The following is a 13,570-nucleotide window of genomic DNA, read 5'->3' on the forward strand; positions in this document are numbered from 1 at the left end:
ACGTTGGAATCTACACATCGTACCGCATCGGCACGGCACCATACCTGTGCGCACCGTAAGCATGTACTATCATTTCTAATCATATTCTACCCATATGGAGTTGTTTAGAGTTACAGCTACAAGGTGGTCTATTTAGATTCATTTTATTCTTAATTTTTACAGATCTACTTGCTTATATTCTCACAAAGTTGGAATGTAAGTCTCATGTATACGTTCATTTTTGCATTTAATGAAAGCCTATCAGCTTACCATAAAGCCTATCCAAAGATGGTGTCATTTGTTTTTTAATATGTGATTGTGCTATTTTGCCTGATGAAATAGACTACTACTGTCATTTTATAACCCAATATTCATTCCATTTTTTGCATTGAGTTTCTATATAAATGGATGATTATTTATTTGCGCAGTCCCTCATGTCTGTTGCGTTTAGTTTTTGGATGATAGTGTTACATTAAATATTAGTCTATATATCGATACATGTTCCACTTTACAAAGTTGACCTCGTTTGAGGTCATTGCTGTACAGACCACTACCATTTCATTGCTGTACAGACCACTACCATTTATCCCACTAGGTGATGTGCTTGTTCTATGTTGTTGTGCATCTACTGTAAGGGAAACTTAAAGGGGCAATCAGCAGTTGCTACATCAATTTTTGGACTTATAAATAATGTATATGTACCCATTGATTCGTGAAGAATATAACTTATAACTGCCTCATGAGCTTAGTTTAACTGTAGACCCGCATCAGAACCCGAAATATGAGATTGTTTTACTCCAATGTTTACAAACAAAGTAAATGTAAACAAACACTATATAGCCTCAAATCATGGTTAAAACTATAATTTTGATATCATAGATGGTCAATCCTTGCATCCATATCTCTGTCTATGAATTTGAGAGTGGTTACATTTCTCCAGCCCCATCCCTCTGCTTTTTACCGAAACAGGGGCAGGGACATGCTTTGTTATTGTTATTGGTGATTGCCTATTTAATTTGGTTCCATTTGTTAGAATGGCAACTTTTTGGGATGGTGATTGTTGTCTTCTAAAAAATTAAGTTGATGATGAAACTGCAGCTTCAGATATAGACTTGGTCAAATTTGGTGAGGTATATTAGAGTAATGCATCTTGGAGATTATTGTAGATGTGTTAATTTTGTAGATTACTCATTAAACGTTTTAAACTATCAGGGGTAATGATGTGATGTCCTAATAAGCACACAGCATCTGTCATTAATGGGGTCAGTGCATGTAGGTCTTCTAAAAGCAATCTTAGTCTCATTATTTCATCTTCCCAGAGTGTCCTTGTATATACGATTTCTCGTTTTAGTTGGTTGCTTAGCAGCATAGTGCTTTTGTTTCCCTTTTGTAGATGAATGAAAGGCATGCAGTGGTAAAAAGAACCCCCCCCCCTTCTCTCCCTCTCCCCCAGTGTGATAGGGGGTGTTGGTGGTCTATGAATGTGGCCGAGCGTGCCCCCCACCACCACACCTGCCTGTGCCCGTGGGGACTATGCGCTGCACAACCCTGAATGCACTGGCCGGTGGTTTGCGAGAACAGGGAGGGGGATGGAGCGGCAGCAGGGGGTCGAGGGGGGCGAAGCATGCCACCTCCCTTCCGCATCGCTGTGATGGGGGCGCAAGGCGTGGGCAAGACTGCCATCGTGCAGCGCTTCCTCCACGATGACTACAGCGAGGCGCCCGCCCCTGCAACCATCCGCGCCCGCCGGGTCCACCTGTCTGCGGCTGTGCTCAATGGCCACGTGCACGACCTGCAGATCACCGACTATCCTGCCATCACCATCTTCCCCGGGAACTCACTGCAGGTACCCACTAAAGCACAACAATGATGGGAACTGATGTGTGTGGCAGGTTAGACATTGTAGGCAGGTGAAAGGTCCAGTTTAATGTTATGACATGAGGAGAGGAAGCCACTTCCGCTTTGATGCTGTGTGTGCCCTACTTTGATGCCTCACAGTCCCTTTTATCTAAACACACACACACACACACACACACACACACACTTATCTGAAAGTGTGTAGTCAGCAGCTTTGTCATTGGGGTAGAAAATAGGACAAACTGCTCTCTGTATTCACCTGGGATGTCACATAAAAGGAAGAGAGCTGTTTTATCTCTACTCAAGTTCAAATATCTGATATTCTCAGATGAATGTATTATACAACACAGGGCTCTCCTGAGAACATTGTTATAAGAGGGAGAAAGTAGATGTGGTTATGACTGTCCAGAAGATACTGCTAAAGCAGCTTTCAGTGTTGTAGTACTCGAGACCGGTCTCGAGACCACATATTGAGTGTCTCGGTCCTGTCTCGGTGTCGAACAGTGAGGACTCGTAATTTCTTCCCGAGACCAGCCGAGACCAGCGGAGTAAAAAACTCATAATTATCAGCTTCCATTCAGGCAGGGCATAAAACAGCTTCGCCAGGCCAAGTATATACACTCCTTTCTTGAAACATTAATATCTTAACAGCCTTTATATCTATTATATACATGTTTGCGCTGTGGCGAACCTATAGGCCTTCAGTGTGTGACAGGTTCGTGATTTTGAAACACAAAGGGCCAGTGGTGTAGTAGAGGGTACGCGCAGGTATAAACCGTATACCCACTTTTTTTCAGTGGGCATTGTTTATACTCACTTCTTAATCCCTACTGATGCGTATCAAAGTAGTGTTGTGGAGGTATACGATTTATCAGTTACGTAGTACAATAGAGAAATCATTCACAAAGTAGCCTACACAATCGCAAAGCACGTGACATATATTCACATTCGCGCCAAACACAGTCTAGTTTCAACGGAATATCATCTGCGGCAGCAAGAGTGTGCAGCTCTCAACTGGTTTTGGCGTGGAGCAGCTCACAGAAGAATGACATCGGTAGCGGTTAGGGTAGGAAAGACGTTTCAATTTATGATATCTACCAGTAAATACTAAGGCAACAATGGGTATGTAAACCAGGTATTGAAAAAGTTTAGTCCGAAGTGTTGGTTAGTTGGCTATTGGTGATGTGCATTTGTCATCATGCACTGTTTGCATCAGGGGCATAGACATGGATGAGCCTGGATGGACAGAGGCCCACCCACTGGGGAGCCAGGCCCTTACAGGCCCACCCAATCAGATCGATGTGATTTAAGCATTGTTGTGGACTTAGACCATCACATTTTTGTCATTTTTCTATTTAAAAAAAACGTGATTTTGAGAGTGAAAATCTGAAAAATCTATAGGAAAACTCATAAGAAACTAAGGATTTTTCCTTCGCTGGGTGGGCCGTTTGGGAACTTTTTGGCAAATTTAGAGTATGCCCACTTCTCCAGGCATCACTACACCACTGCATAGGGCCGATGGAAAGACAGCAGTCACACACAGCATGATGTTAAAGGATAACCAGTCCATAAACTCGGACATAATAAGCCAGTAGGTCCCAATCATAAGAATACAAAAACACAACCATTAAGCATTTCCCAATCTAAATGTACAACTATTACTTCCCATTGCAAAAAACATTTTATGTTTAGCACTCAAAGTAACCAGTGACCTAAAGTTTAAAGTGGAGCTGACAGCGTTTTAACTACTTTGCAGATATGAAACAAAAAACAATATAATATCAGTACAAAATATCAAATTCCCTGTTTATGCTACACAACCAACTTTATAAGGAGGTTTTAAAAATAGGTTATATTTGACTCACAGTTCCATGATGTACACTAAGGCATTGTTGGCAGAATAGATGGATGCAGTTAAATGCATGATTAATATAATTCAGCAATACATTTCTGGAGAGTCCAAAAAATATTGCTATCAGGTTGTAAACCACAGCTGGCCTGGTACATTGTTTGCTGCCTCCATTCGGGATGCACTATTTCAGTTTCAATTACTCAATATTCTGGACAAAAAGGGGCTAATGTAACTAAGGCTGGGAATGTCAATACAATCAAACTAGCAAGGGCAATGATCACAAGTCAGTCATAACGTGGCTAATAGGCTAGCATATCTATTTATGTAGCAAGCTAAAAACACGGAGCCTAATGTTAGCTAGATAGCTTGCTCGCTAGCTGCTAGGAGGATGTCATGTCATGCCATTGGAGGAGTGGGTGAGTGACTGACTTTTTCCCCTCATATCGTTTTTCGGTGGCTATACAGTCGTGGTCAAAAGTTTTGAGAATGACACAAATATTAATTTTCACAAAGTCTGCTGCCTCAGTTTTTATGATGCCAATTTGCATATACTCCAGAATGTTATGAAGAGTGATCAGATTAATTGCAATTTAATTGCAAAGTCCCTCTTTGCCATGAAAATTAACTTAATCCCCCAAAAACATTTTCACTGCATTTCAGCCCTGCCACAAAAGGACCAGCTGACATCATGTCAGTGATTCTCTCGTTAACACAGGTGAGAGTGTTGACGAGGCTGGAGATCACTCTGTCATGCTGATTGAGTTAGAATAACAGACTGGAAGCTTTAAAAGGAGGGTGGTGCTTGAAATCATTGTTCTTCCTCTGTTAACCATGGTTACCTGCAAGGAAACACGTGCCGTCATCATTGCTTTGCACAAAAAGCGCTTCACAGGCAAGGATATTGCTGCTAGTAAGATTGCACCTAAATCAACCATTTATCGGATCATCAAGAACTTCAAGGAGAGAGGTTCAATTGTTGTGAAGAAGGCTTCAGGGCGCCCAAGAAAGTCCAGCAAGCGCCAGGACCGTCTCCTAAAGTTGATTCAGCTGTGGGATCGGGGCACCACCAATGCAGAGCTTGCTCAGGAATGGCAGCAGGCAGGTGTGAGTGCATTTGCATGCACAGTGAAGCAAAGACTTTTGGAGGATGGCCTGGTGTCAAGAAGGGCAGCGAGGAAGCCACTTATCTCCAGGAAAAACATCAGGGACAGACTGATATTCTGCAAAAGGTACAGGGATTGGACTGCTGAGGACTGGGGTAAAGTATTTTTCTCTGATGAATCCCCTTTCCGATTGTTTGGGGCATCCGGAAAAAAGCTTGTCTGGAGAAGACAAGGTGAGCGCTACCATCAGTCCTATGTCATGCCAACAGTAAAGCATCCTGAGACCATTCATGTGTGGGGTTGCTTCTCAGCCAAGGGAGTGGGCTCACTCACAATTTAGCCTAAGAACACAGCCATGAATAAAGAATGGTACCAACACATGCTCCGAGAGCAACTTCTCCCAACCATCCAAGAACAGTTTGGTGACGAACAATGCCTTTTCCAGCATGATGGAGCACCTTGCCATAAGGCAAAAGTGATAACTAAGTGGCTCAGGGAACAAAACATCGACATGCCAGGAAACTCCCCAGACCTTAATCCCATTGAGAACTTGTGGTCAATCCTCAAGAGGCGGGTGGACAAACAAAAACCCACAAATTCTGACAAATTCCAAGCATTTATTATGCAGGAATGGGCTGCCATCAGTCAGGATGTGGCCCATAAGTTAATTGACAGCATGCCAGGGCAGATTGCAGAGGTCTTGAAAAAGAAGGGTCAACACTGCAAATATTGACTCTTTGCATAAACTTAATGTAATTGTCAATAAAAGCCTTTGACACTTATGGAATGCTTGTAATTATACTTCAGTATACCATAGTAACATCTGACAAAAATATCTAAAAACACTGAAGCAGCAAACTTTGTGAAGACCAATACTTGTGTCATTCTCAAAACTTTTGACCACGACTATACACAGCTAGAGAGGCAGGTGTCATTTGGTTAGCTAGCAAGAACTTGAACGACTGTTATACAGTTAGCATATCTCTTGCGTTCGCAAATTCACTCTGGCTATCTACTCCGATTTCAGAGCACTCTCGTCTGAGTGTGCCAGAGCGCAGAACAACTGATGAATGGGGCAGCAGGTAGCTTAGTGGTTAAGAGCGTTGTGCCAGTAACCGAAAGGTAGCTGGTTCTAATCCCCGAGCCGACTAAGTGAAAGATCTGTCGATGTGCCCTTGAGCAAGGCACTTAACCCTAATTGCTCATGTAAGTCGCTCTGGATAAGAGCGTCTGCTAAATGACAAAAAAAAAAAAATGAATTTACGAACACGCAACACCTACTGAATATGACCGGTGTCAGTAAACGTAGGCAAAAAAAGTAATAGTTAGTCAAGAACGCTCTAGATAGCATATAATAACAGCCTAACCAGCTCTGTTCTCTCATTTGTGTCTGGAAGTAGCTAGCTAGCAAGCTAGACAACGTTAGCCAGTTAGCTTGAGTGCTTGGTTGGGACAAGCATGCATTGCAGGCAAGCTGTAGAAGGATGAGGAGGCTATAATTCTCCAACGTTTATCAGTGCAATTTTGACGGCCAACTAGCTGAAAAAGTTTGAGAGGGTTTATCTAATGTTCCTTTGTTAGATTTGAGTTCATCTTGCTCTGGCTTGCATTAGTTGTTGCTCTTAATGTTGTTGATGTGCATAACTGAGGGAGAGAGAGCCTACCTTTTCAATGCATACTAATTATCTAAAGTCGCGCTGTTGCAACTGCCTGTAAACACACAGTCCAGTTCAAAGTGAATGATGGCATGCCCGTGTGGCAAATGGCTTGTTTGTATAAAGGTCTACTGTAGCTCTGATTGGCTATAGCGCCCTGGTCTGTGTAGAGGTCCTGGACAAGACAGATGTTTTTATTCTGTTTTATTTACTGCAGTGTCTATTAATTGTCCAAACGCACAGCCGTTTTCCCACTCTATATTGCAGTAGAATTCTCACAAATGCCTTAATATATGTAATTCCCAAACATTCTAAGAATTTATGAAAACGTGAAAATGACGATATCTAAGTGGTCACTTGTCAGAATGTTTTTTAAAAAGTGTCATATTCTTCCTGGGGTGTATATGAACACATTTTAATAAGATTTAATGTTGCTAAAATGCTGTCATTTCCACTTTAAATGTAACAAGTTATTTTCAACGAGATGGCTAACAACAGCAAGCACACTGCAATAAAAAACACAGTTCCACTCACCAGATGATGATAATTTGAAACTTAACTCCTTGTTGAAAGTTATTCTTGAAAAGGGAGAAGCTAACAAATTAGCAACAGCATCCTCTTTGATAACACCTGCTGCCGCTGCAAACTAGCCATCAACAAAAGCTAGCTAGCTAGACCGTGGGAAAACTACTGCTCACTATTGCGTAGTGACCTGTTGGCCTTCAAGAAGGCAGACGTTTCCATACTTTGTGGTAAAAACGGTCCCACTCATTAAGTCAAAATGTGATTGGTTAATTCCACTGTCACTCCAAAATGTTGTCCTAATAAAGTTGAATGGCAGATGCCTTTATCTAGCTTCTGATGGCCTAGCCAATGGCTGACTTAGCTAGCTAGATGTATCTCCCCAGAGACTAGCAAATAAAAATCTTGATTGGATATTTTCTTCTCTTCAGTGTTAACCCTTTCCTTTCCCCAAAAAACTGAAGAGATTAAATCAGAACATTAGAGTGGCTCTATTTTCCCTCAGCATGCATTTTGTCACTATTCTTAATGTCTAAACAATCCATATGTTGTTCTGAAATATGAACACAGAAATACTGGACATTTTGAACTCTTATTATGGTGGTGATTTGACAAAATTACAATCGTGGTCTTGAATTGGACATGAGTTTTTCTGGTCTCGGTCTTGACTCAGTCTCGCCCCCCCTCCGGTCTTGGTTTTGACTCGGACTCGATTTGCTCCGGTCTTGGTCTTGAATCGGTCTCGCTTTAGGTGGTCTCGAACACAACTCTGGCAGCTTTGCAGTCATTAAGTCGAGTGAAAATTGACCTTTCAATGCACCAGAGATTTCTCATCATGTCTAGACACGATTTTACAGTCACAGAACAAAATATTGAACTGAAAATGTTCAATGGAACAGAGACTTCAGAAAATGTAATTACTAGTTTGGCTTACTCATTTAAGGAAGGTAATGTTGTTTTGAAGTCAACAGATTAACCACAGTTATGGGTATAACTTCAATCAAATGTCACACTATTGATAATTTATAAGGAAATCAGTGTTTTAATTTGCACTGGAGAGGTGCTTGAGGTGTTTTTGAAAAGCTATGCAAGGCAAGCACTAGCTTGCAAACAATATTTCTCACAGTGAGGAGCCAATCATAAAGCAGAAATTAAAATGACAAAAGAGAGCAGATTGTGTTTTGGTCATATTGACCAGAGAGTATGCAATGTTGCAAGTAATTTCAGCAAATGAACTAGACTAACATCATTCTGAAAAAGTTTACAAAAGCTGTGTGTGCGTGCGTGTGTACAGAATAGGTGAAGACTATTGGTCTCAATGCTACTATTTAAAAGAAAACTCTCCATCACATTCAAAATGTATAAAACAGTGCTATCTGAGTTTTACCGGACAAAAGGAAAGTTACTTTTTGGTACTGCTGCCTAATGAGAGCCCTCCCCGTGTCTTGTCTCCTCCCTCCTGTCTCCTTCCCTCCTCTTTCTACTCTTCTCCTCTATTCTCTTTTCTTCACTTTTCTATCCTCTCCCCTCCCTCGTCCAGGAGTGGACAGACACCTGCTGCCGAGGCATCCGCAGCGCTCACGTCTACATCCTGGTCTATGACATCTGCTGCTTCGACAGCTTTGAATACATCAAGACCATGCGCCAACAGATCCTAGAGACCAGGTGAGGACACGGCCTGCATGCCAAATAGGGGCCAGCTCTGGCTGGCACCAGCTCTTTGAACTCAGACGTAATTATGGCTCGCTATGAATAGAGCAGCCTGGGCTGCAATCGGCAATCAGGAGCCTCCACCGCCACACTCACATAGAACATTTATTTAACATTTGGACTGAAATCAACATGAGTGGCTCAGACTGCCAGGGTCAAGTGTCTTATAATCACTTCGGCTTCTCTTCACAATCCCTCCATTCATTGTCTTTTTTCTCTTTTGTGTGTTCTTTTGAATTCTGTATTTTTGGGATGTTGTTGGAAGCGAATGCGGTGTGGAATGGTGTGATGAAAAACAGTGCCGAAAAGAGTTTTAACAACACCCACTTTACAGACACTCACAATAGACGCTATAGACACAACATGTACTTGTTACAAAACAAGTATTTCACAGTGGTTATCTTAAACAAGTTGTCACAGTCTGAAAGAACTGTTACCAAGCCAATCTTTCACTGTGGATGAAATGTATCCAGAAACATTAGATGATTTTTTAACAAACCACCCCTCTTGGCTTTTAGCTGAAGAAAATCGATAACCATTCCTTGCGAATCCACAAATCTCATGTCAGTAGTGCTCGCTTGCTTTTCAGGTCGATAAATCTCTCCGAATCCAGGCAGCTGCTAAACCAATTCTGTGTCATATAATTAGTCAAAGCAATTTGCGCAAACCATACCTCCTGGGAGCCCAGATAGCTTTAATCAGAGACTGTGTGTCCTAATAATAGGTTTGGGAAAAGGCTGGTGTTCGTCTTAGACTGATGTCAGTGTGGGATAGTGACATGATGTGACGTTTGGAGGGACGGATGTGTGATACGTGTGTGTACATCAGTGGAGCGGAGATTGATTCTGAGAGCCATTAGCTTGCAACCACGTGTCTTGTCATTGTGAGGCAGCCAGTGACCTTGGTGGCAAACACGTGTTTAATTTATAATGAAATAATCTTCACACCGCCATCTCTCTCGCATGTCTCACATGTCTCGCTCGCACACACACAGAGGGAGAGATGGGTTGTTTAATATAATCTCCAAATCTGCTAATGGGCCAGGGATTAGACTGACAGCTGGTTGGCTGCCTCTCCTAAATCATATGTGCTTGTATTGTAGTAGAGACCTGTTGAAGTGTGATTTTTCTGCAATGTACATACTGTATGTGCTGCTATTGTAATGAAGAAGTTGTCATATCTAATGTATTATAAAATATGTCTAATTTAGTTGAAGTTCTTCATAACACACCATGGTAAAAATGTATCAAGGCATAGGAGTTACTGTAGGTTTGAACCAACCAACCCCCTTGGCCTCAGTTTTGAAAAGTCAATAAGGCTTCCTCTTGAATCCACACATGTTCCTCTTCGTGGCACTGAGACGTGAAAGTAGACGTCACAGCTGTTCCAGAGGTGACAGTAGGTGACAAGTGATCTGTCATTGGCAGCAGTGATGGATGTGAGGTGAAGTTGTCCCATCAGCCTGTTGGCTGCTGTCACAGGGTGTGTGAGCATGAGGCCGTCAGTCAGTGCCCACTCTGACAGCGCCACGTTGCCAATGCCATACAGAGGCTAATGGTGTCAGTGACCGGTCCTGTCACAGCCATTAATCTCCCAGTCATACATTTATGGGGTGGGCTCGCCAAGGTATGATTATGCACAAATCATTCGCTTTTTTAGATTTACGTGCTAAAGGTTTTGCAGTACATGCTTGTAAAATCGACATTTGGAGAAGTAGGCTACATTCTTTTGAAATCAATATAAGGAACTGACAGTTGAGGAAAAGCTACTTATTTCCTAGGAAAGAGGGAACTGTCACAAGAACTATCATCATCTTCAGGAGATAAGGGAGAGGAGGGTGACATTCTGGGTCTTATTCACATATATCTGACTAGAGATACAGTGCATTCGGAAAGTATTCAGACCCCTTGACCTTTTCCACATTTTGTTATGTTACAGCCTTATTCTAAAATTGATTAAATTGTTTTTTCCCCCCTCGTCAATATACACACAATACCCCATAATGACAAAGCAAAAACAGATTTTTAGAAATATTTGCAAATGTATCAAATAAAATAAAAACATCCCCACAGCATGATGCTGCCACCACCATGCTTCACCGTAGGGATGTTGCCAGGTTTCCTCCAGGCGTGACGCTTGGCATTCAGGCCAAAGAGTTCAATCTTGTTTCTCATGGTCTGAGTCCTTTAGGTGCCTTCTGACAAACTCCAAGCGGGCTATCATGTGCCTTTTACTGAGGAGTGACTTCTGTCCGGCCACTCTACCATAAAGGCCTGATTGGTGGAGTGCTGCAGAGATGGTTGTCCTTCTGGAAGGTTCTCCCATCTCCACAGAGGAACTCTGGAGCTCTGTCAGAGTGACCATCGGGTTCTTGGTCACCTCCCTGACCAATGCCCTTCTCCCCCGATTGCTCAGGTTGGCCGGGCGGCCAGCACTAGGAAGAGTCTTGGTGGTTCCAAACTTCTTCCATTTAAGAATGATGGAGGCCACTGTGTTCTTGGGGACCTTCAACGCTGCAGACATTTTTAGGTACCCTTCCCCAGATCTGTGCCTCGACACAATCCTGTCTCGGAGCTCTATGGACAATTCCTTTGACCTCATGGCTTGGTTTTTGCTCTGACATGCACTGTCAACTGTGGGACCTTATATAGACAGGTGTATGCCTTTCCAAATCATGTCCAATCAATTGGATTTACCACTGGTGGACTCCAATCAAGTTGTAGAAACATCTCAAGGATGATAAATGGAAACAGGATGCACCTGAGCTCAATCCGAGTCTCATAGCAAAGGGTCTGAATACCTATGTAAATAAGGTATGTTTTTTTTATTTTTTTTATACATTTGCAAACATTTCTAACTACCTGTTTTCACATTGTCATTATGGGATATTCTGTGTAGATTGCTGAGATATATATATATTTTTTCAATCGATTTTAGAATAAGGCTGCAACGTATCAAATTGAACACTCACCTCAGAAACCCAAGGTTTCAAACAAAGCTCTGTAGGAGCTACCAGCATATTACTTTGACAAGAGGGGGATCTTTGTGATTTTAAACCTTCTCTCGTTTAACTCACAGTTTTTAGATATGTTGCGCCCCTGGTTTTTGGTCATGAATAACTCCAAACAGACACGGCCCTTAATCCTCTCCCTACGTAGACTTCCTGATAAAAAAAGGCTTAAAGAGTCAATTTTGGACAGGGTTGGCAGGGCAGGGGATTTGATAACGCTGCCTCAATAGCGTCAACTATAACTGAGATACAAACCTGTGAGTCAGTCATAGCTAAACCTTGCTTTTATGTGATGCTGTGTTTCTGTTTAAATGAGCACAGAAAAGCAACCAATGTGTGTTGAATACCTCAGGCTTTAGCTGACCACAGGTGTCTTACCTGTCATTCTCAGTGTTTTTGTCTCTCTTTTCCTCTCCAGGGTGTTGGGCACAGGCGATATGCCCATCCTGGTCGTGGGGAACAAGCGGGACCTACAGCGGGGGCGTGTAATCCCCCGCCACAACGTGTCTGACCTGGTGAGGAAAAACTGGAAGTGCGGCTATGTGGAGTGTTCAGCGAAGTTCAACTGGCACGTGCTTCTGCTGTTCGGGGAGGCTCTGCGCAGTGTGGGCTGTGCCCGCTGCAAACACGTCCATGCAACCATCCGCTTCCAACGGGCACTGAGAAACGAACGCTGTGCCCTCATGTGATTTACACAGTGACAGTGGGTGGGCACTGGAGTGGCATTGAGGGCCATTGGTACAGGAAACCTCCCTAAGACCACCTGAGAAGTATTGATGGACCACCATGACTGACCACAATGAATGACCACGTTTCTGTCCCATGTGAAGCTACAGTATTAACATATAACAGCCCTCTGTTTTGCTGCTATTATCGGATTTGATCAGGGATGGAGAGTACCACCCTATCCATCTTTGTAAAGTATCTTTGATCTTTTCTTGACTTGGAGGCAGCTAAACCAACCTAAAACCCCTGGTTGTAAAATTCTGAACTCGTCCAAGTGCACTAAAGGAACTTTCCAGCATCTGGGAGTCGCTTCAGACAGACAGATTGGCATATGTTGTTTGACTCACCTGGATGTTGATCGATGTATGACATTGCTAATGTAAAAGCCCTGTTTGGAGTGGGATTGAGGCTGACATCTGCTGATGCATTATCTTTCTCTGCTCTGATATGTCTTGAAGGTGCACACTTGATCATATAATCCCCAGAGGTAGCAATACGAATTCCATACACACCAATCTCAAATTTAAAAAAAGCAAAAGATAAAAACTGTCATTCAATTTACGCCAATAGCAAAATACCCTCTCCTTTAGTCCTCTGAAACCAAAACAAACCACCATAGGGACAGTGTCCCACACAGTGTTTAAGCTTCTAGTAGCTTACAAAACACTGAACGTTCTCACCAGAGAACTTCTGTTTCATTTACTGAGAAAACCTCACTTTTTACCTCAGTGTTTCCTAGTCTTGGTGAAGCTTTAAGCGAGCCCAGTGAATTTCAAAGTGGATGGTGTGATTCTGTTATATGGAGTAATCCAATCCAGTCCACTTTTACGCTCCACTCGCAAACAAAAACAACTGTGTACATCCTAAATCTACAACTGTAGAAGCACATAAGGGTGTTTATATACATATACCTACAAACACAACTCAGACCAAACCCCTGATATGAGACTTAATAAATATAAGGTCTAAATGTAATAAAATACTTGAGGCTAGACGTGGTTGCCAACATATCGGCCTGTTCAGGTTCTCTGAACTGCTAAATACAGCAATAAATGAACATGCCATGCTTGAATCATAGTAACCTTTGGTAAAACAGTCATCTAGAAAAAATGTAGGAATAAGGGGGAACAAAAGGACACACTTGTTCCTATAAGGT

At 42.4% G+C, this 13,570-nt stretch overlaps 1 protein-coding gene across 1 annotated transcript; it reads left to right on the forward strand.

Moving 5' to 3' along the window:
* Nucleotides 1-1,531: 1,531 nt before the first annotated feature.
* rasl10b (RAS like family 10 member B) lies at nucleotides 1,532-12,377 on the forward strand (the record flags this gene model as incomplete). Its single annotated transcript, XM_084178238.1, has 3 exons — nucleotides 1,532-1,825; nucleotides 8,509-8,633; nucleotides 12,107-12,377. 3 exons carry the CDS (start codon nucleotides 1,532-1,534, stop codon nucleotides 12,375-12,377), a joined length of 690 nt encoding a protein of 229 aa, XP_084034364.1.
* Nucleotides 12,378-13,570: the final 1,193 nt, after the last annotated feature.

Source organism: Coregonus lavaretus (assembly GCF_964263955.1).
Source record: "Coregonus lavaretus genome assembly, chromosome: 15".
In the NCBI taxonomy this organism is placed as follows: Eukaryota; Metazoa; Chordata; class Actinopteri; order Salmoniformes; family Salmonidae; genus Coregonus; species Coregonus lavaretus.